This window comes from Pollachius pollachius (assembly GCF_949987615.1).
Source record: "Pollachius pollachius genome assembly, chromosome: 16".
Lineage (NCBI taxonomy): Eukaryota > Metazoa > Chordata > Actinopteri > Gadiformes > Gadidae > Pollachius > Pollachius pollachius.
In genome coordinates this window covers 4670634-4683546 of record NC_136949.1, presented here as the reverse complement: position 1 = coordinate 4683546, position 12913 = coordinate 4670634, and the positions used below count along the sequence as shown (strand labels likewise).

Here is a 12913-nt window from a genome sequence, read left to right as displayed (position 1 = left end):
TAAACTGGTTTGAAGGTGGTGGAAGTATTCTGAAAGTTGTTTCTCCCCCTATATCTCTCCTTGTCGCTTTCATTTCCTCCTTTTCTGTTTGGCATTGTCATGTCCTCATATGCGTTTTTTTGTTTATTGAGTGTTCTTATTTTGTTTATTTAGCTTATTTCTTAGGTTTTTCTATTTTGGTTGAGTTTGTTTTAGCGTTTTGTACAGATTGCTCAATATCAATAGAGTTAAATGATTGACATTCCCTGTTTGTTCTCTGTGCGTTGCTAGGATGAACTCGACCTCAGCGAGAAACACAGGGAGGCAATGTTTGCCCTCCCAGCCGAGAAGAAATGGCAGATCTACTGCAGCAAGAAAAAGGTAAGGCGCTGTTTGTTACCATCTCCTAACCCTAAAATTCCCCCAGTCCCCCAAATCAGACTTTAAATAAATCCTCATGAATCTGCAGAAGAAGAGCTCAAACCTGTGTGAAGAGGAGGGGGGTTGTTTTTATTTTGCATCATATTTGTTTCGACCAATCATGTCGAGGGAGGCGGGATATGTGTGCGTGATTGGCGTGTAAACAATTCACCTCTTCAAGCTTCATCCAATCCCGCATAGTAGTTCGATATTCTGTAAACGAAACAGGAAACGAGACCTAACTCCGCCCCTTTTCGGTTGTTGGTTCCAGCCCAGGCGTTGTGCTTCCCCCCCCCCCCCAGCTCTGCTATAACAGTCGGATGGCTGGATCTCCGTTAACCTCTCGTTAACGTCACTCACACAACGCCTCTCCACCCCTGACATTAACCAAACCCACAGAGACAGATGCCCCGCCCAATAAGGGCGCTCTGTTGCAGTAATTAGGCCATGTGTTTACAGGTACACAACGTTCGCATGTAAAACGGCCACAGATGTTGCCGTTGGCGTCCGTGAATGGCAGCGCCGGTCCGGCGTTTCTGGCAGTTGGTCAGGGGGAGAATTAACTCTCATTATGGAGATTTGCACAGACGAAAATCGTCAGCCGGCTTCTGAGCAAACAAGCAAACAAAGACGGGGTTACCCCCGGAAACGTTGTTACCGCCATGTGGCCGGGGGTCTCTCTCGACTGGGGGTAGCCCGGTGGGGGCCAGCGACAGACTGACGGCAGCATAAGGGGGCCCCCCGATAGTTTCTGTGATAACAGATGGACCTTGGAATTGAGAACTTATAAAAGTAATGCATTTTTTGCTACTCCCCTTGAAGAATACCCTGTGCAACATGCAGCTTCAAACCGGCCCATTACTTGACCACTGCGCCATCATCTACTATAGGGAAACCTCTGGCAAGCAGTTTTACAATTTCAATACAGTTATCTTCCTTCCTCAAGAGCTTGTGGGCCCATTTATGTCGAACACGCCTCGAACGTTCATCTCCGGGAATCGGATGAGAAATTATGAGAATATATGCACTGTATTTGATTGCTGCAGCTACAACCATTTCTCAATGGTAAAACGCTGTCTGAGAACAATGCACACGCCACAGAAGGCAACAAAAGCCTGTGGAGTAGCTGAGGTCAGACCTCTGTAATTCAGTTGGACAGGAAGTTCAGTCAGTTAGTGCTAACCGTATCCATTAGTACTCGTCGTCATAATCTACAGCAGGTCCCAAATGAAGTGTGGTAACCAGTTCCTTGTTTTTACCATTTTTATACGACGGAGGAAAAACAAGTCGTTACTCGGTTTAGAGTCCCGGCTTACAAAGAGCACCCAGAGAATCTCTTCATTTCCTCCCGGGTTGAAAACCACCCAAACCTAAAAAAACATCTTTTTAACTGTTTTTTTAAATGTTGCGTGAGTCACTCACCACTTCGAGATCAGAGCCGTTTGCCACCCAGTTGACGTTTAAAACCCCCCCATCCTCCGTTTGTCTTTTGTGTATTTGGGTTTTACTGTGTTTAATTGGCAGCCGTGGCTCCCCAGGCCTTGGAGCTGATAGCCATGCATCCAGCCTGCAGGATATCCTGCTCTGGGCTCGTCCTGCGCCAGCTCACGTATCGTGTGTGGACGTGTCCGTCCGTCCGGTCGTAAAGACGAGGTGGTCAGGGCAGGGGCGGTGGGGACGGAGTCGTCGAGGACGGAGGAATGAGCGTGATTCACGGTGATCCCTTCACCTCGGAGGCACCGGAGAAAGCAGCTGTCGGACAATGTGTTAGCGTTTATTTCGTCGTTTTGTGTGTTTGTTGCCTTCCGGGCGGTTCACAAACATGTGTATTAATTTAGCGATACGATCTGTGATAATTCACCTAAATGGTAGCGCGGTCCAAATTTGAAAGGCTATAAAAATTAGGCGCAATCTGGTGAGTTCTGTTGGCGCACGAAACACATCTCTGCGGCCCCGTTTACCCCCAGGACGTTGACATCCAGCAACTTAACGATGCCATTAAACCTGCTTACCTGTCTCTCATACCCAGCCCCCCTTTAAATACCCTCTCCTTCCTCTATGTACACGTTCATGTTAACATCCAAACCTTCCTGATCCTTTGAACCCCACCCCACACCGTTTAAAATACCATCATGCTCAACATACTGTACCCGGTAAGACCAGACTAGCACCCTGCAGGCTACAGCCAGCTGTGTGTCAGCAGAGCAGAGATGGATGAGTGTTTGAGGGGAATGTGTGTGTGATTGTTTGTATGTGTGTGTGTGTGCGTGTGCGTGTTCGTCCGGACGTGGAATGCAACCAAGAGCAGAGAAGTGTCCCAATTAACGGCCTGGTTCTTTGCAGTCAGGGGAAGGGCAAAACAAAGTTTCCATAGAAAATAGTTCAATACTTTAATCCTGTATTGCTAGCCCCTGGGCTCTGGCACTCGCTGGGTTCATCTCGGGTTTTGGCTCGCCTGTGTTTTGGCTCGTATCGGAGGAGAGACGCAGTCAGCGTGCGGCGTTTGTACTAGTAGGTTTGGGGTTGGGTGCTCGCATGCTTGTTCCTTGCTCCTGGTTCTGGGACAGGGATGATGACTGTATTACTGCCTTACGTGCGGTGTGGAAGGCTGGGGGGAGGGCTGGGTAGGGATGTGGATGTGGGTCGGGGGTGGGGGGGAGGGGGGGGGGGAAGTAGATTAATAATGCTGAGTCGGCAGCCAGCCCAGCCGGAGAGAGGCGATTGGCACGGCTCCCGTTGGGCCTGTGTGTGTGTGTGTGTGTGTGTGTGTGTGTGTGTGTGTGTGTGTGTGTGTGTGTGTGTGTGTGTGTGTGTGTGTGTGTGTGTGTGTGTGTGTGTTGATGGAGGAGGAGCAGGGAAGCTTTGGGCTGTCCTAAACAAACAGGACGGGACAGGACCGCTCTCCGTCCACAGGTGCAGCCTTTGTAGGCGAGGACAGAGGGCCCATAAGGGGGAGGATGGGGGGAGGAAGGAGGGAGTCAGGTCGGCTGTCCGAGCCCCAGAGTGATGAAGCTGGCTGCCTTCGCCCGGTAGATCTCTTATCGACACCTTCCCCTCCTGCCAAGAGGCGGACAGGTCGGTGCAGACAGGGGGAGGCGGGCTCTGTCCTTAAGGACCACTGCAACGTCAGAGCTGTGTGGACAGGGCAGCCGACCGCGCTGGTGATCTGTCTGTCTCTCCTCTCGGGCTCTATACTCCCTCTCTTTCCGTCTCTCTGCTCTCTGCTCTCTCTCTCTCTTTCTCTGTCTGTCTCTGTCTCTCTCCCTGTCTCTCTCTCTGTCTCTCTCTGTGTTTGTCTCTCTCTCTGTCTGTCTTTCTCCCTCTCTCGCTCTCCCTTGCTCTGCATTCTCTCTCTCTCTCTCTGTCTCTGTCTCTGTCTCTGTCTCTCTGTCTCTCTGTCTCTGTCTCGGTCTCGGTCTCTCTTTCTGCGATGCCCGTCGCTGGTGTTTGAACGAGGCCTCTCTCAAAGCCTGCGGTCGACCGGCCTTTCTCTTCTTTAACTTAACGTTTCCCTTCCTGGCTGTCTGGGGATGGCTTCCTGCGCTCCATATAAGGTAACGCCAGCAGTATCTCATCTTTACGTCTGAGAGATCTAAGGGAAAAGGGACCGCCACGCATATCGGTTACTTTTTTCTTTTCCTTAAGCCCCCGTTTAGCGGTCGGCCGATCGGCCAGGTTCAAGGCCCCCTGACTTCCCCGAGTGTGACCAAGTGATTCACTCGTTTTTCACAATAAAAGCCCCTTCACCATCCCTTTGATCCATCCTGCCTCCCCCTTCACGCAATTTCGAAACTTGAACCCGCTCCAAAGTTCAACACTCTGTGTCTGTGTGTGTGTGTGTGTGAGAGTGTGAGTGTGAGTGTGAGTGTGAGTGTGAGTGTGAGTGTGTGTGTGTGTGTGTGTGTGTGTGTGTGTGGGCGATCCCGTCCTCCCTGTCAGTGTGAGATCCAGGAGGGAGAGCGGCCAGCCAAGCCTTTGAGTTCCCAACCCCCTCCCCTCTCTGCCAAGCCTCCACAGGCTTGCTACTATAACTGCTGCCCAATTAGTTTTTGATGGTCACGGCTTGTTGGGCTTAATGGGACCAGGGTTCTGTAGTGGAGGCCGGGAGCCGTCTGTAGGCCTTCAACGTGCCAATGGTCAAAGTGGATGCAAAAAGAAGTTGGTACATTAGCAATACAATGCTTCAGGGATATGTTTTGTTGCTATTTTAGGGATTGGCTTAGCTCAGGAGGAAGAGTGTCTTGACTTGTAAGCGGAGGGTTGCTAGTTCGACCCCCAGCTCCTCCTAGGTGTTGGGGGTCCTCCTAGTGTCAAGGTCTCCATGAGGAAGACACCAAACCCTGCCTGCTCCAGACGAGCTGGCTGGCGCCTTGGGTGGTTGCAGCCGCCGTGAATGTGTGTATGAATGGTTGTCGGTCGCTTTGGATACAAGCGTCTGCTAAATGCCCTAGAATTTGTTCAATCGAAAAAAATAAACATTTGGCAAACAATTAAAAGTTCTGGTGGATGTCCGGCCAGGTGGCAGTGCCCGAGCCCTAGCTAACCCCGATTTGAACCGCGTTCAGACACATTGACGTCCAAAGCCTCTCTCTCTCTCTGCCCGCTGTAGTGGGTTCAAAACATGAGGAACGACCACGAAACACCAGATTTCTCTCCGTCTGTCCTCGATGAGTCGAGGGAAGCTGGAGCCTGAACAGGCCGGTTCTGTCTGTGCCGGCCTACTTTACCTTCGCTGCTCCAATTCATCTGACATCAGACTATTTATACAGCAGGGGCCCCTCGGGCCCTCCTTGTCGCTCTTGTCTTGTGTGGGGGGCCCACATGTCTCTATGCAGATGATGCTGTGAGTTTGCTACTCTATGATTGGTCAAAGTGATTTATTGGGGCCCAGAAGTGATGTTTCAAGAGTGGTCAGATTAAACTTTAAGCCCAGAAGTGGCGATGGATCTCTGTTTCCTGCATGACAAGTGCTTGTCTTTCCCGGTGATCTCCTTCCCCAGATTAGATCGTTCAGATCATGTGACCCGTGCATTAGGTCGTATTGATGATGTAATGCATTATCCCAAAAGTGTTTGCCCCTCCCCCCCTTTTTTTCATTGACTAAATTCTATTATTTTTGGCATGTTTATCTAAAGATGTTTCCCGCTGTAACATCTTCCTTGATTCATCATTTCATTTCTGTGAGATAAATCAGATCAAATCATTTTCTTAGGACCTAGTACGAAGTCATCAATGGGATGGATGATCGAGTCAAGTCCATTACAGTTTATTTGCAGAGCCCTTGGTCACGTGCCGTAATGGAAAGCCATAGCGGTAGCACAACAACCTAACCGTGTGTCCATCTCTTGTGTTTCAGGAACAAGAGGAGAATAACAGCGCGACCAGTTGGCCAGAGTACTACATCGATCAGCTCAATTCCATGGCAGCCGTGAGTCCTGAGGAAACAAGCCTACACTACACTATACACTACAACACACTATTGGGGCCACTGTCTTCTTTTGGGGCCAAAAGAAGACAGTGGAATATACTAAAATACAGTATAACACACTGAGGCCTTTTGGGGCCAAAAGAAGACACTTTGGACGAATAAATCCTTTTGAAACCAAAGCATACACCAGAACCCACTTGTGATGAGTGAATCCTGTTGAAACCAAAATAATACACTAGGAGACACTTTGGATGAATGATCCTTTTGAAACCAAAATAGCACACAAGCATAGACTAGAACACACTTGTGATGAATGAATCCTTTGGAACTCAAACTATTCAACCCTGGCTGAACGAATCCTTTTAAAACCAAGATAATGCACTGGGATACTCTTCGGAGGAGTGAAAAAATGATATCGCAATTATCCCCTTCTGGCACTATTACAAACGGTGCGCGGCAGAACTCTCATTTTCCAATTCCACTAATTGGGAAAGATTCATGTAATTATGACACGGGCAGCAGGAGCCAACGAAAGAGGATTCTTCGTGGGCTAAACCCCTGAAAGAACAGCCTTTTGATTTACACATGGGGACCTTGATCCCGGCGGCCATAGAGATCCACCACAGGCCCTCGCTGTTATCACAGAGCCGCTCTTGTGTGTCCAAACCACGCCGGGGAGAGGACTGAACTAATACATGACGTGATGCGGCCTGCACAGCGTTTATAGCCGTCTCAGTCGATCAAATGACCCGTTCGCCTCGCATGTTTCAAACAAACGGGCTTTGTTTCGGGTTTTTGTGTAATTTTATCTTCGCTCGGTGTCGCAGCAACATGCGAGACGTTAACAAGTTATTTTTATCGCACTGAGCGTGGTTGTTCTCCCCCGTGGAACCCGTGACGTTCCGCACGGGAACTTGTTGATGTGCGTTCCTGAAGCGAGGCCAAGCTCGAGTCCGCCATTGTTTTCCTTCTCCCCTTCCCATATTCGTTTTTTCCTTTTTTTGTGTGCTGACCTATGTGAATAAAGTTTTGGTTGTCTGCTGACCCGTCAGTCTATGATTAGCAGGGCTGCGAGAGGAAGGCCGGCCCTCTGGTTTTTTTCTTGGTTATGAAACACGGACATTCATACTGTACTCTGGAGACTGATGGAAGTGGGTCACACTCCCTGCAACGTTACATAAACACAAATAAACTTTATGGATCCCATATGGCCTGTCCCAGCAGCGGCGTTTCAGGACACTAGACAGATACAGAAAATGTACACATTTTTACAAAGAATATGCAATGAAAAATGATTTATGTAATACATTTATATTGAGGGGATTTAGCAGACGCTTTTATCCAAAATAACTCACAATAAGTACATTTATCAGAAGAAGGAGAAACGGTAAGGATGTTCATAGAACCAAGTGCTATAATATTACAGGACTTCGGTCTATCTCAAGGTATTCAAACGTGTAGCAATTATGCAGAATAAATGCTTGATCAAGCCATTACCGGCTGGGTTCTGGGTCTTGTCAGAGGATTGATGAAGTTTTTCGGGCCCAAACAGAGGAAGACTCTCCTGGCGCTGGAGAAGGAGGATGAGGAGGAGAGGAACAAGACCATAGAGAGCCTGAAGACAGCGCTGCGGACGCAACCCATGAGGTGGGTGTACAGTCCTGCTCGCTCCCTCGCTCGCTCGCTCATTCTGTCTGAGCCAACGGATTGCTGAAGTCCTAAGCATTTTTAAGCCTCAATTCTAATGTTTTAATTCAATTTTAATTGAATTCATACACTTTGAAAAGGAAACTGAAAGGTCAAATGAGGAAAGAAAAATATCGCTATCATATTTCACTCTCTTGTGACGGTCCACCTTTAAAAGACTTTTAATCACAGGACTCTCAAGAAAGACCATGTCCACACTACTCACACCAGGTGTGAGCGTGATTAGCCGCTACAAGCCATTTTGAAAATCTGCCTCTAGTGACAACACAAGTGGGCGTTTCCACCTAGATGTGTGCTGGTAGATCAGTCTCCCAGCCTTCCCAGTGGACTGTAGCAAACGTTGCTCATCTATCCGTCATACATTCAGGTGGACACGCCCACTTATGATGTCACCAAAACACAGTCAGAGGCCGATTTTCAAAATGGCTTCACACTCACACCTGCTGGTACAATATGGGACCTTTTAAAACACTGTTTCCATCTCAACAGTTGTCCCTCCATTCCAACATGTTCAGGGAGAGTTCCCATATTTCGTCCATCGTTTTTCAACACTTTCAACGAAAGCCCCTTCCCCCTCTCTTCCTCCCCCTCTCGCTCCCCTTACCACCAGGTTCGTGACGCGCTTCATCGACGTGGACGGCCTCACCTGCATCCTCAACTTCCTGAAGAGCATGGACCACGAGACCACCGAGTCGCAGATCCACACCTCGCTCATCGGCTGCGTCAAGGCGCTGATGAACAACTCTCAGGGCCGCGCCCACGTGCTCTCGCACTCGGAGAGCATCAACATCATCGCCCAGAGCCTGGCCACGGAGAACGTCAAGACCAAGGTGGCGGTGTTGGAGATCATGGGCGCTGTGTGTCTGGTGCCCGGGGGGCACAAGAAGATCCTGGAGGCCATGCAGCACTACCAGCGCTTCGCCTGCGAGCGGACGCGCTTCCAGGTAAGGAGGCAGTCTTTTAATCGGATTAACTCATTTCTCCGCGTATTTTGAACACCGATTGATCAAGCTTTCCAAAGCGAGGCAATCGCGGCTGCAATATGCTAGAAAACAAAGCATATGCAGCATATTGAACGGAAACAACTCCCAACGCCAAAGACGGCACGCAAACAAACAAAGCCACCTGAGTCTCTACCTGCTGTTTATCGGTATTTCTTATCAGTCCCTCCATAAAAACGCGATTATGCGATCGCATCATTCAACGCATAATCAGCCAAAGTCTGCATATTCATGCAGGGGTCGCATTTTTTCAAATATGCTGCACTTTCACCGCATAAATTGCAGATTTCCGCGCAAAATATGCGGGGCTTGCATGATTTCATATTCCCTGCATTTCCGTTGCAAAAAAGTCACATATATCTCAGCAGAAAGTTGAAAAATGTTGCGTTTACTTCACACAAGAGCAGCCATTTACCCCTGTTGCCATGGGAACGTTATGAAGTGACGTAATTATGCGACTTGAACTTCATCGAAAAGCTGCGTTTTTCGCAAGTTCCCGCATTTTTCCGCAAGTTCCCGCAATTTTTGCAAGTTTCCGCAATTTTATCGCATAAAAATGCTGCATATCTCATCGCATTTTTTTGAGAAAACGTGCCGCATAATCAAGGATTTTTGGCCGCAACAATCACAAAAAAACCCCACATTTTTCTGGAGGGACTGTCTTATGTATATATTTGGATCCTCAACACCCAGAGCCTTAACAAAATCCTTAAGAAACTCCATGGGAGTAGCGAGACATAGCGGTGCCTTATCAGTTGGAGCCTTTGACCCTTGACCTCCCCAAATGGGATCAGGGAAAAGGCATAATCAACAAATGGCAGTAAGACAAATGTGAATGTGTGAAAACAGAATTTTCAGATTACAGAGGTTGTGACTCCTCAGACATTACTAAACGATCCGGGATTCAACCAATCAAGCAGTTAATTCCATTCTGATCCACTGCTTAACGATTGCCAACCAACTCACCATGTGAACGTTTGACCCCTGCAGACATTACTGAACGACCTGGACCGGAGTACGGGCCGCTACCGGGAGGAGGTGAACATGAAGACGGCGGTCATGTCCTTCATCAACGCCGTGCTGAGTCAGGGTGCTGGAGAGGTAAGGACCATTCTTCCTCACCAGTGTCCGCACACTACTGGTCCAATCATATCCGTCTGCGTACAATAATATTGTTTATGTGCTCTTTCCCCTGTACATGTGACATTAAGTATTTCTTCTGTATTAAAGGACCTTTTAGCCTCATCTGTTTTGTAACCCTTAGGCGTGGACATAATATAACTTTCTTTCTTTTATTATTGCACCTTTTTATATTCTATGGGCTGCTGTAATAAGTGAATTTCTCATGTATGGGATGAAATGAAGTTTCTATCTATCTATCTTATGTACTCATCGGTTTGTTGTCGTTTTGTTTTCAGACGAGCTTGGAGTTCCGCATCCACCTGCGCTATGAGTTCCTGATGCTAGGAATCCAGCCTATCATCGATAAGCTACGCCTGCACGAGAACGCTACGCTAGACCGGTGAGGTTGAACGCCTGTCTGCTCTGTAGGCTTGTAACAAAGGCACCTTTTAGTCTGTATCGGATCTATGAAAAAATCCCCAAAATGTAATAAAAAAATCAGAATCATAGAAAAAAAAGATGGCCTTTTTGGCGGGAAAGAGTTATTGAGAGTTACTTCACTCTGAATAACAGTTACATGTCTTTTTTTGCATCAACTTTAATTTAACTCAAATTGAATAAAATTGTTAGATAGGTTATTTTTCACATAGTGAACTTGGATCACGTAGATCCAAGTTTCAAAAATACCTAATACCCCAAATAATTGAATGATAAAAACAGGATACAGTTATTATTGTACCTTGTCGTTGAGTCACCCTGCCATACTCCGAACAACCGAATCTTGCAGCCTCCAGATATTTGTCACTGCGGCCATTTTATTTTTCCTCTCCTCGTTTCCCTTATGCCCTTTCATGTGGATGCCAGTGCAACACAATACCAGATGCGGGGCCCCCGAGGGCCCTTTGTGTTATCAGAGGAGAGGGTTTGTGTTGTTGTGTTGTTGTCGCAAAACTGAGTGGGGACTGGGCAGGGCCTCTGGCCCGGGATGGGGGTGTAATGGGCGCAGGCTCCGTGGGCGAGGGTTTCATGGCCTTGATGTGGTCGGGTTTGAGGTCTGACCTACCTGAGGGGGAAGTGGGCCTTCTGCTGACGATTCTCTCGCTCACCCCCTCTGTAGGGAGGCGGTGTTTTCCGTGTCACCGAGCGGGCAAATCGTCAACATCCTGGATATCAATGGCTGTTGTTGGCTTTTGGTTTCCTTTGTTGATTTGCACAATCGGTGTGTCACGGCATCGTAGTTGTGCGCCACTTCTACTATTCACTATCTGACTCTGTAGTCGTTTGGCTTCTGGAGGTTTTATCCATGGAGACGAACAGTGGTTTCAGAGGGGTATTATTAAGAAGCAGGTTTTAGGGTCTGCGGTGTCTCACTCAAGGATGCCTTTAGGTAGACTGGATGCCAGGGCCCTTTGGGCTGCATTCCAACACCCTAACGACTACAGTACAGACTACACTTTCCTGTCCCTTTTTGTGACTTTGGCATTTGGGCGTTTAGAAGACACTTTCTTTCAAAAGTAAAAAAGTAGATTTGTCAGAAGAAAGAGAAACAACGATATATCGCTGTCGGTAGAGTAAAGATGTTCATAGAACCATGTGCCAAGCACTTTCAATCGCTAGGTTAACCCATTCCCTGTGCACAACAAAGATAGCCAGAAGATGCTACACAATGCTATTACTATTTTTAAGTGCCAGGACGTACAACATACAATAAGTGCGCACATTAAGTGCCACAGTACCCAGTGGTCCGGTTAAATTGAGACTGTGATTCAGATCTATAGAAAGGGACCTGACCTGTAATGCTAACGTCTGGATATGATGCTAGCCGGTTAGCATGTCGCTTGCCAACCCATCGCTAACGTCGCGCTGGTGTGTCACACAACATACAATAAATGTGGCTCACCGATTGCATGTTATTTTGTCAGGCATTTGGACTACTTCGAGATGCTGCGGAACGACGATGAGCTGGCCCTCGCCAAGCGGTTTGAATCGGTATGCTTACGTTCCCTCGCTTCCTCGTCCCCACATACCCCCCCACTCCCGTTTCACCTAATTGTTCCAACAAACTGACCGGTGCTTCCTTCCCCCCCCCCCCCCCCCCTCTCCTCTCCAGGTTCACATAGACACCAAGAGTGCCACCCAGGTGTTCGACCTCATCCGCAAGAGGATGAACCACACGGAGGCCCACCCGCACTTCATGTCGGTGCTGCACCACTGCCTCCTGATGCCCCGTGAGTGGCTGAGAGGCCCGTGGGCTCGCGCCTGATTGGCTGGCAATTACACGTCACATGACTACTCAGGAAAATAGTTATGGCAAATAATGGCCGCAATTTCACTTTCAAGTAAATAAAATAATAATTATGCTTGAAATTTTGTTTGAAGTAAAACGTAATAATTTGAGGCCTGTTCTTTTTTCTCTACCCTTTTGTTTTTTCATTTGCTTTCTTTGTCTGTCTGTCTGTCTGTCTGTCTGTCTGTCTGTCTGTCTGTCTGTCTGTCTGTCTGTCTGTCTGTCTGTCTGTCTCTCTCTCTCTCTCTGTCTCTGTCTCTGTCTCTGTCTCTGTCTCTGTCTCTGTCTCTGTCTCTGTCTCTGTCTCTGTCTCTCTCTCTCTCTCTCTCTCTCTCTCTCTGTCTCTGTCTCTGTCTGTCTCTCTCTCTCTCTCTCTCTCTGTCTGTCTGTCTGTCTGTCTGTCTGTCTGTGTCTCTCTCTCTCTCTCTCTCTCTCTCTCTCCCCCCCCCCCCCCTCAGATAAGAGGAGTGGGAACACGGTGCAGTACTGGCTGCTGCTTGACCGGATCGTCCAGCAGATGGTCTTGCAGAACGACAAAGGTCACGACCCCGACAGCACGCCCCTGGAGAACTTTAACGTGAAGAACGTGGTCCGGATGTGAGTGACTCCCACCGTGACCCCTCCCCTCAACATATACCTGACTGATATATTACACTGACCAGTAAGACCAGCATACCTCACTGGGAACCAGTACGTGGCCAGAGATGATTGCATGAGGGTTACGGACAGTTTGCCACCATGTTGTTGAGTTGTTGTTGTTGTTCTTCTTCTTCTTCTTTACAAATATATGTCATTGGGAATAGCGTGCTCTTTACCTCCACGGAGAAAGCAAACAAATATAAATTGTACAGCTGTATCGATCGGACTGATTACCCAGAAAGGGTTATGGATTTTAAGACACCCGAAGTAAGCAAATGAAAAAGACACGGAGAGCAAACGAGGAAACATGAGGTTTGCAAAACGACTCCC

The 12913-nt window shown here is 48.1% G+C and overlaps 1 protein-coding gene across 3 annotated transcripts in view; it reads left to right on the top strand.

Annotated features, from left to right (window-relative positions):
- The window catches only part of daam1b (dishevelled associated activator of morphogenesis 1b), a 56548-nt gene that overhangs the window by 27376 nt on the left and 16259 nt on the right, over positions 1–12913 (top strand). For all 3 annotated transcript variants that reach the window (XM_079753712.1, XM_079753713.1, XM_079753711.1), the window contains exons 3-11: positions 271–360; positions 5756–5827; positions 7380–7474; positions 8145–8478; positions 9526–9636; positions 9954–10057; positions 11580–11646; positions 11768–11885; positions 12403–12541. In XM_079753712.1, coding sequence (XP_079609838.1) covers positions 271–360; positions 5756–5827; positions 7380–7474; positions 8145–8478; positions 9526–9636; positions 9954–10057; positions 11580–11646; positions 11768–11885; positions 12403–12541 — 1130 coding nt within the window. The remainder of the gene's footprint in view (positions 1–270; positions 361–5755; positions 5828–7379; positions 7475–8144; positions 8479–9525; positions 9637–9953; positions 10058–11579; positions 11647–11767; positions 11886–12402; positions 12542–12913) is intronic.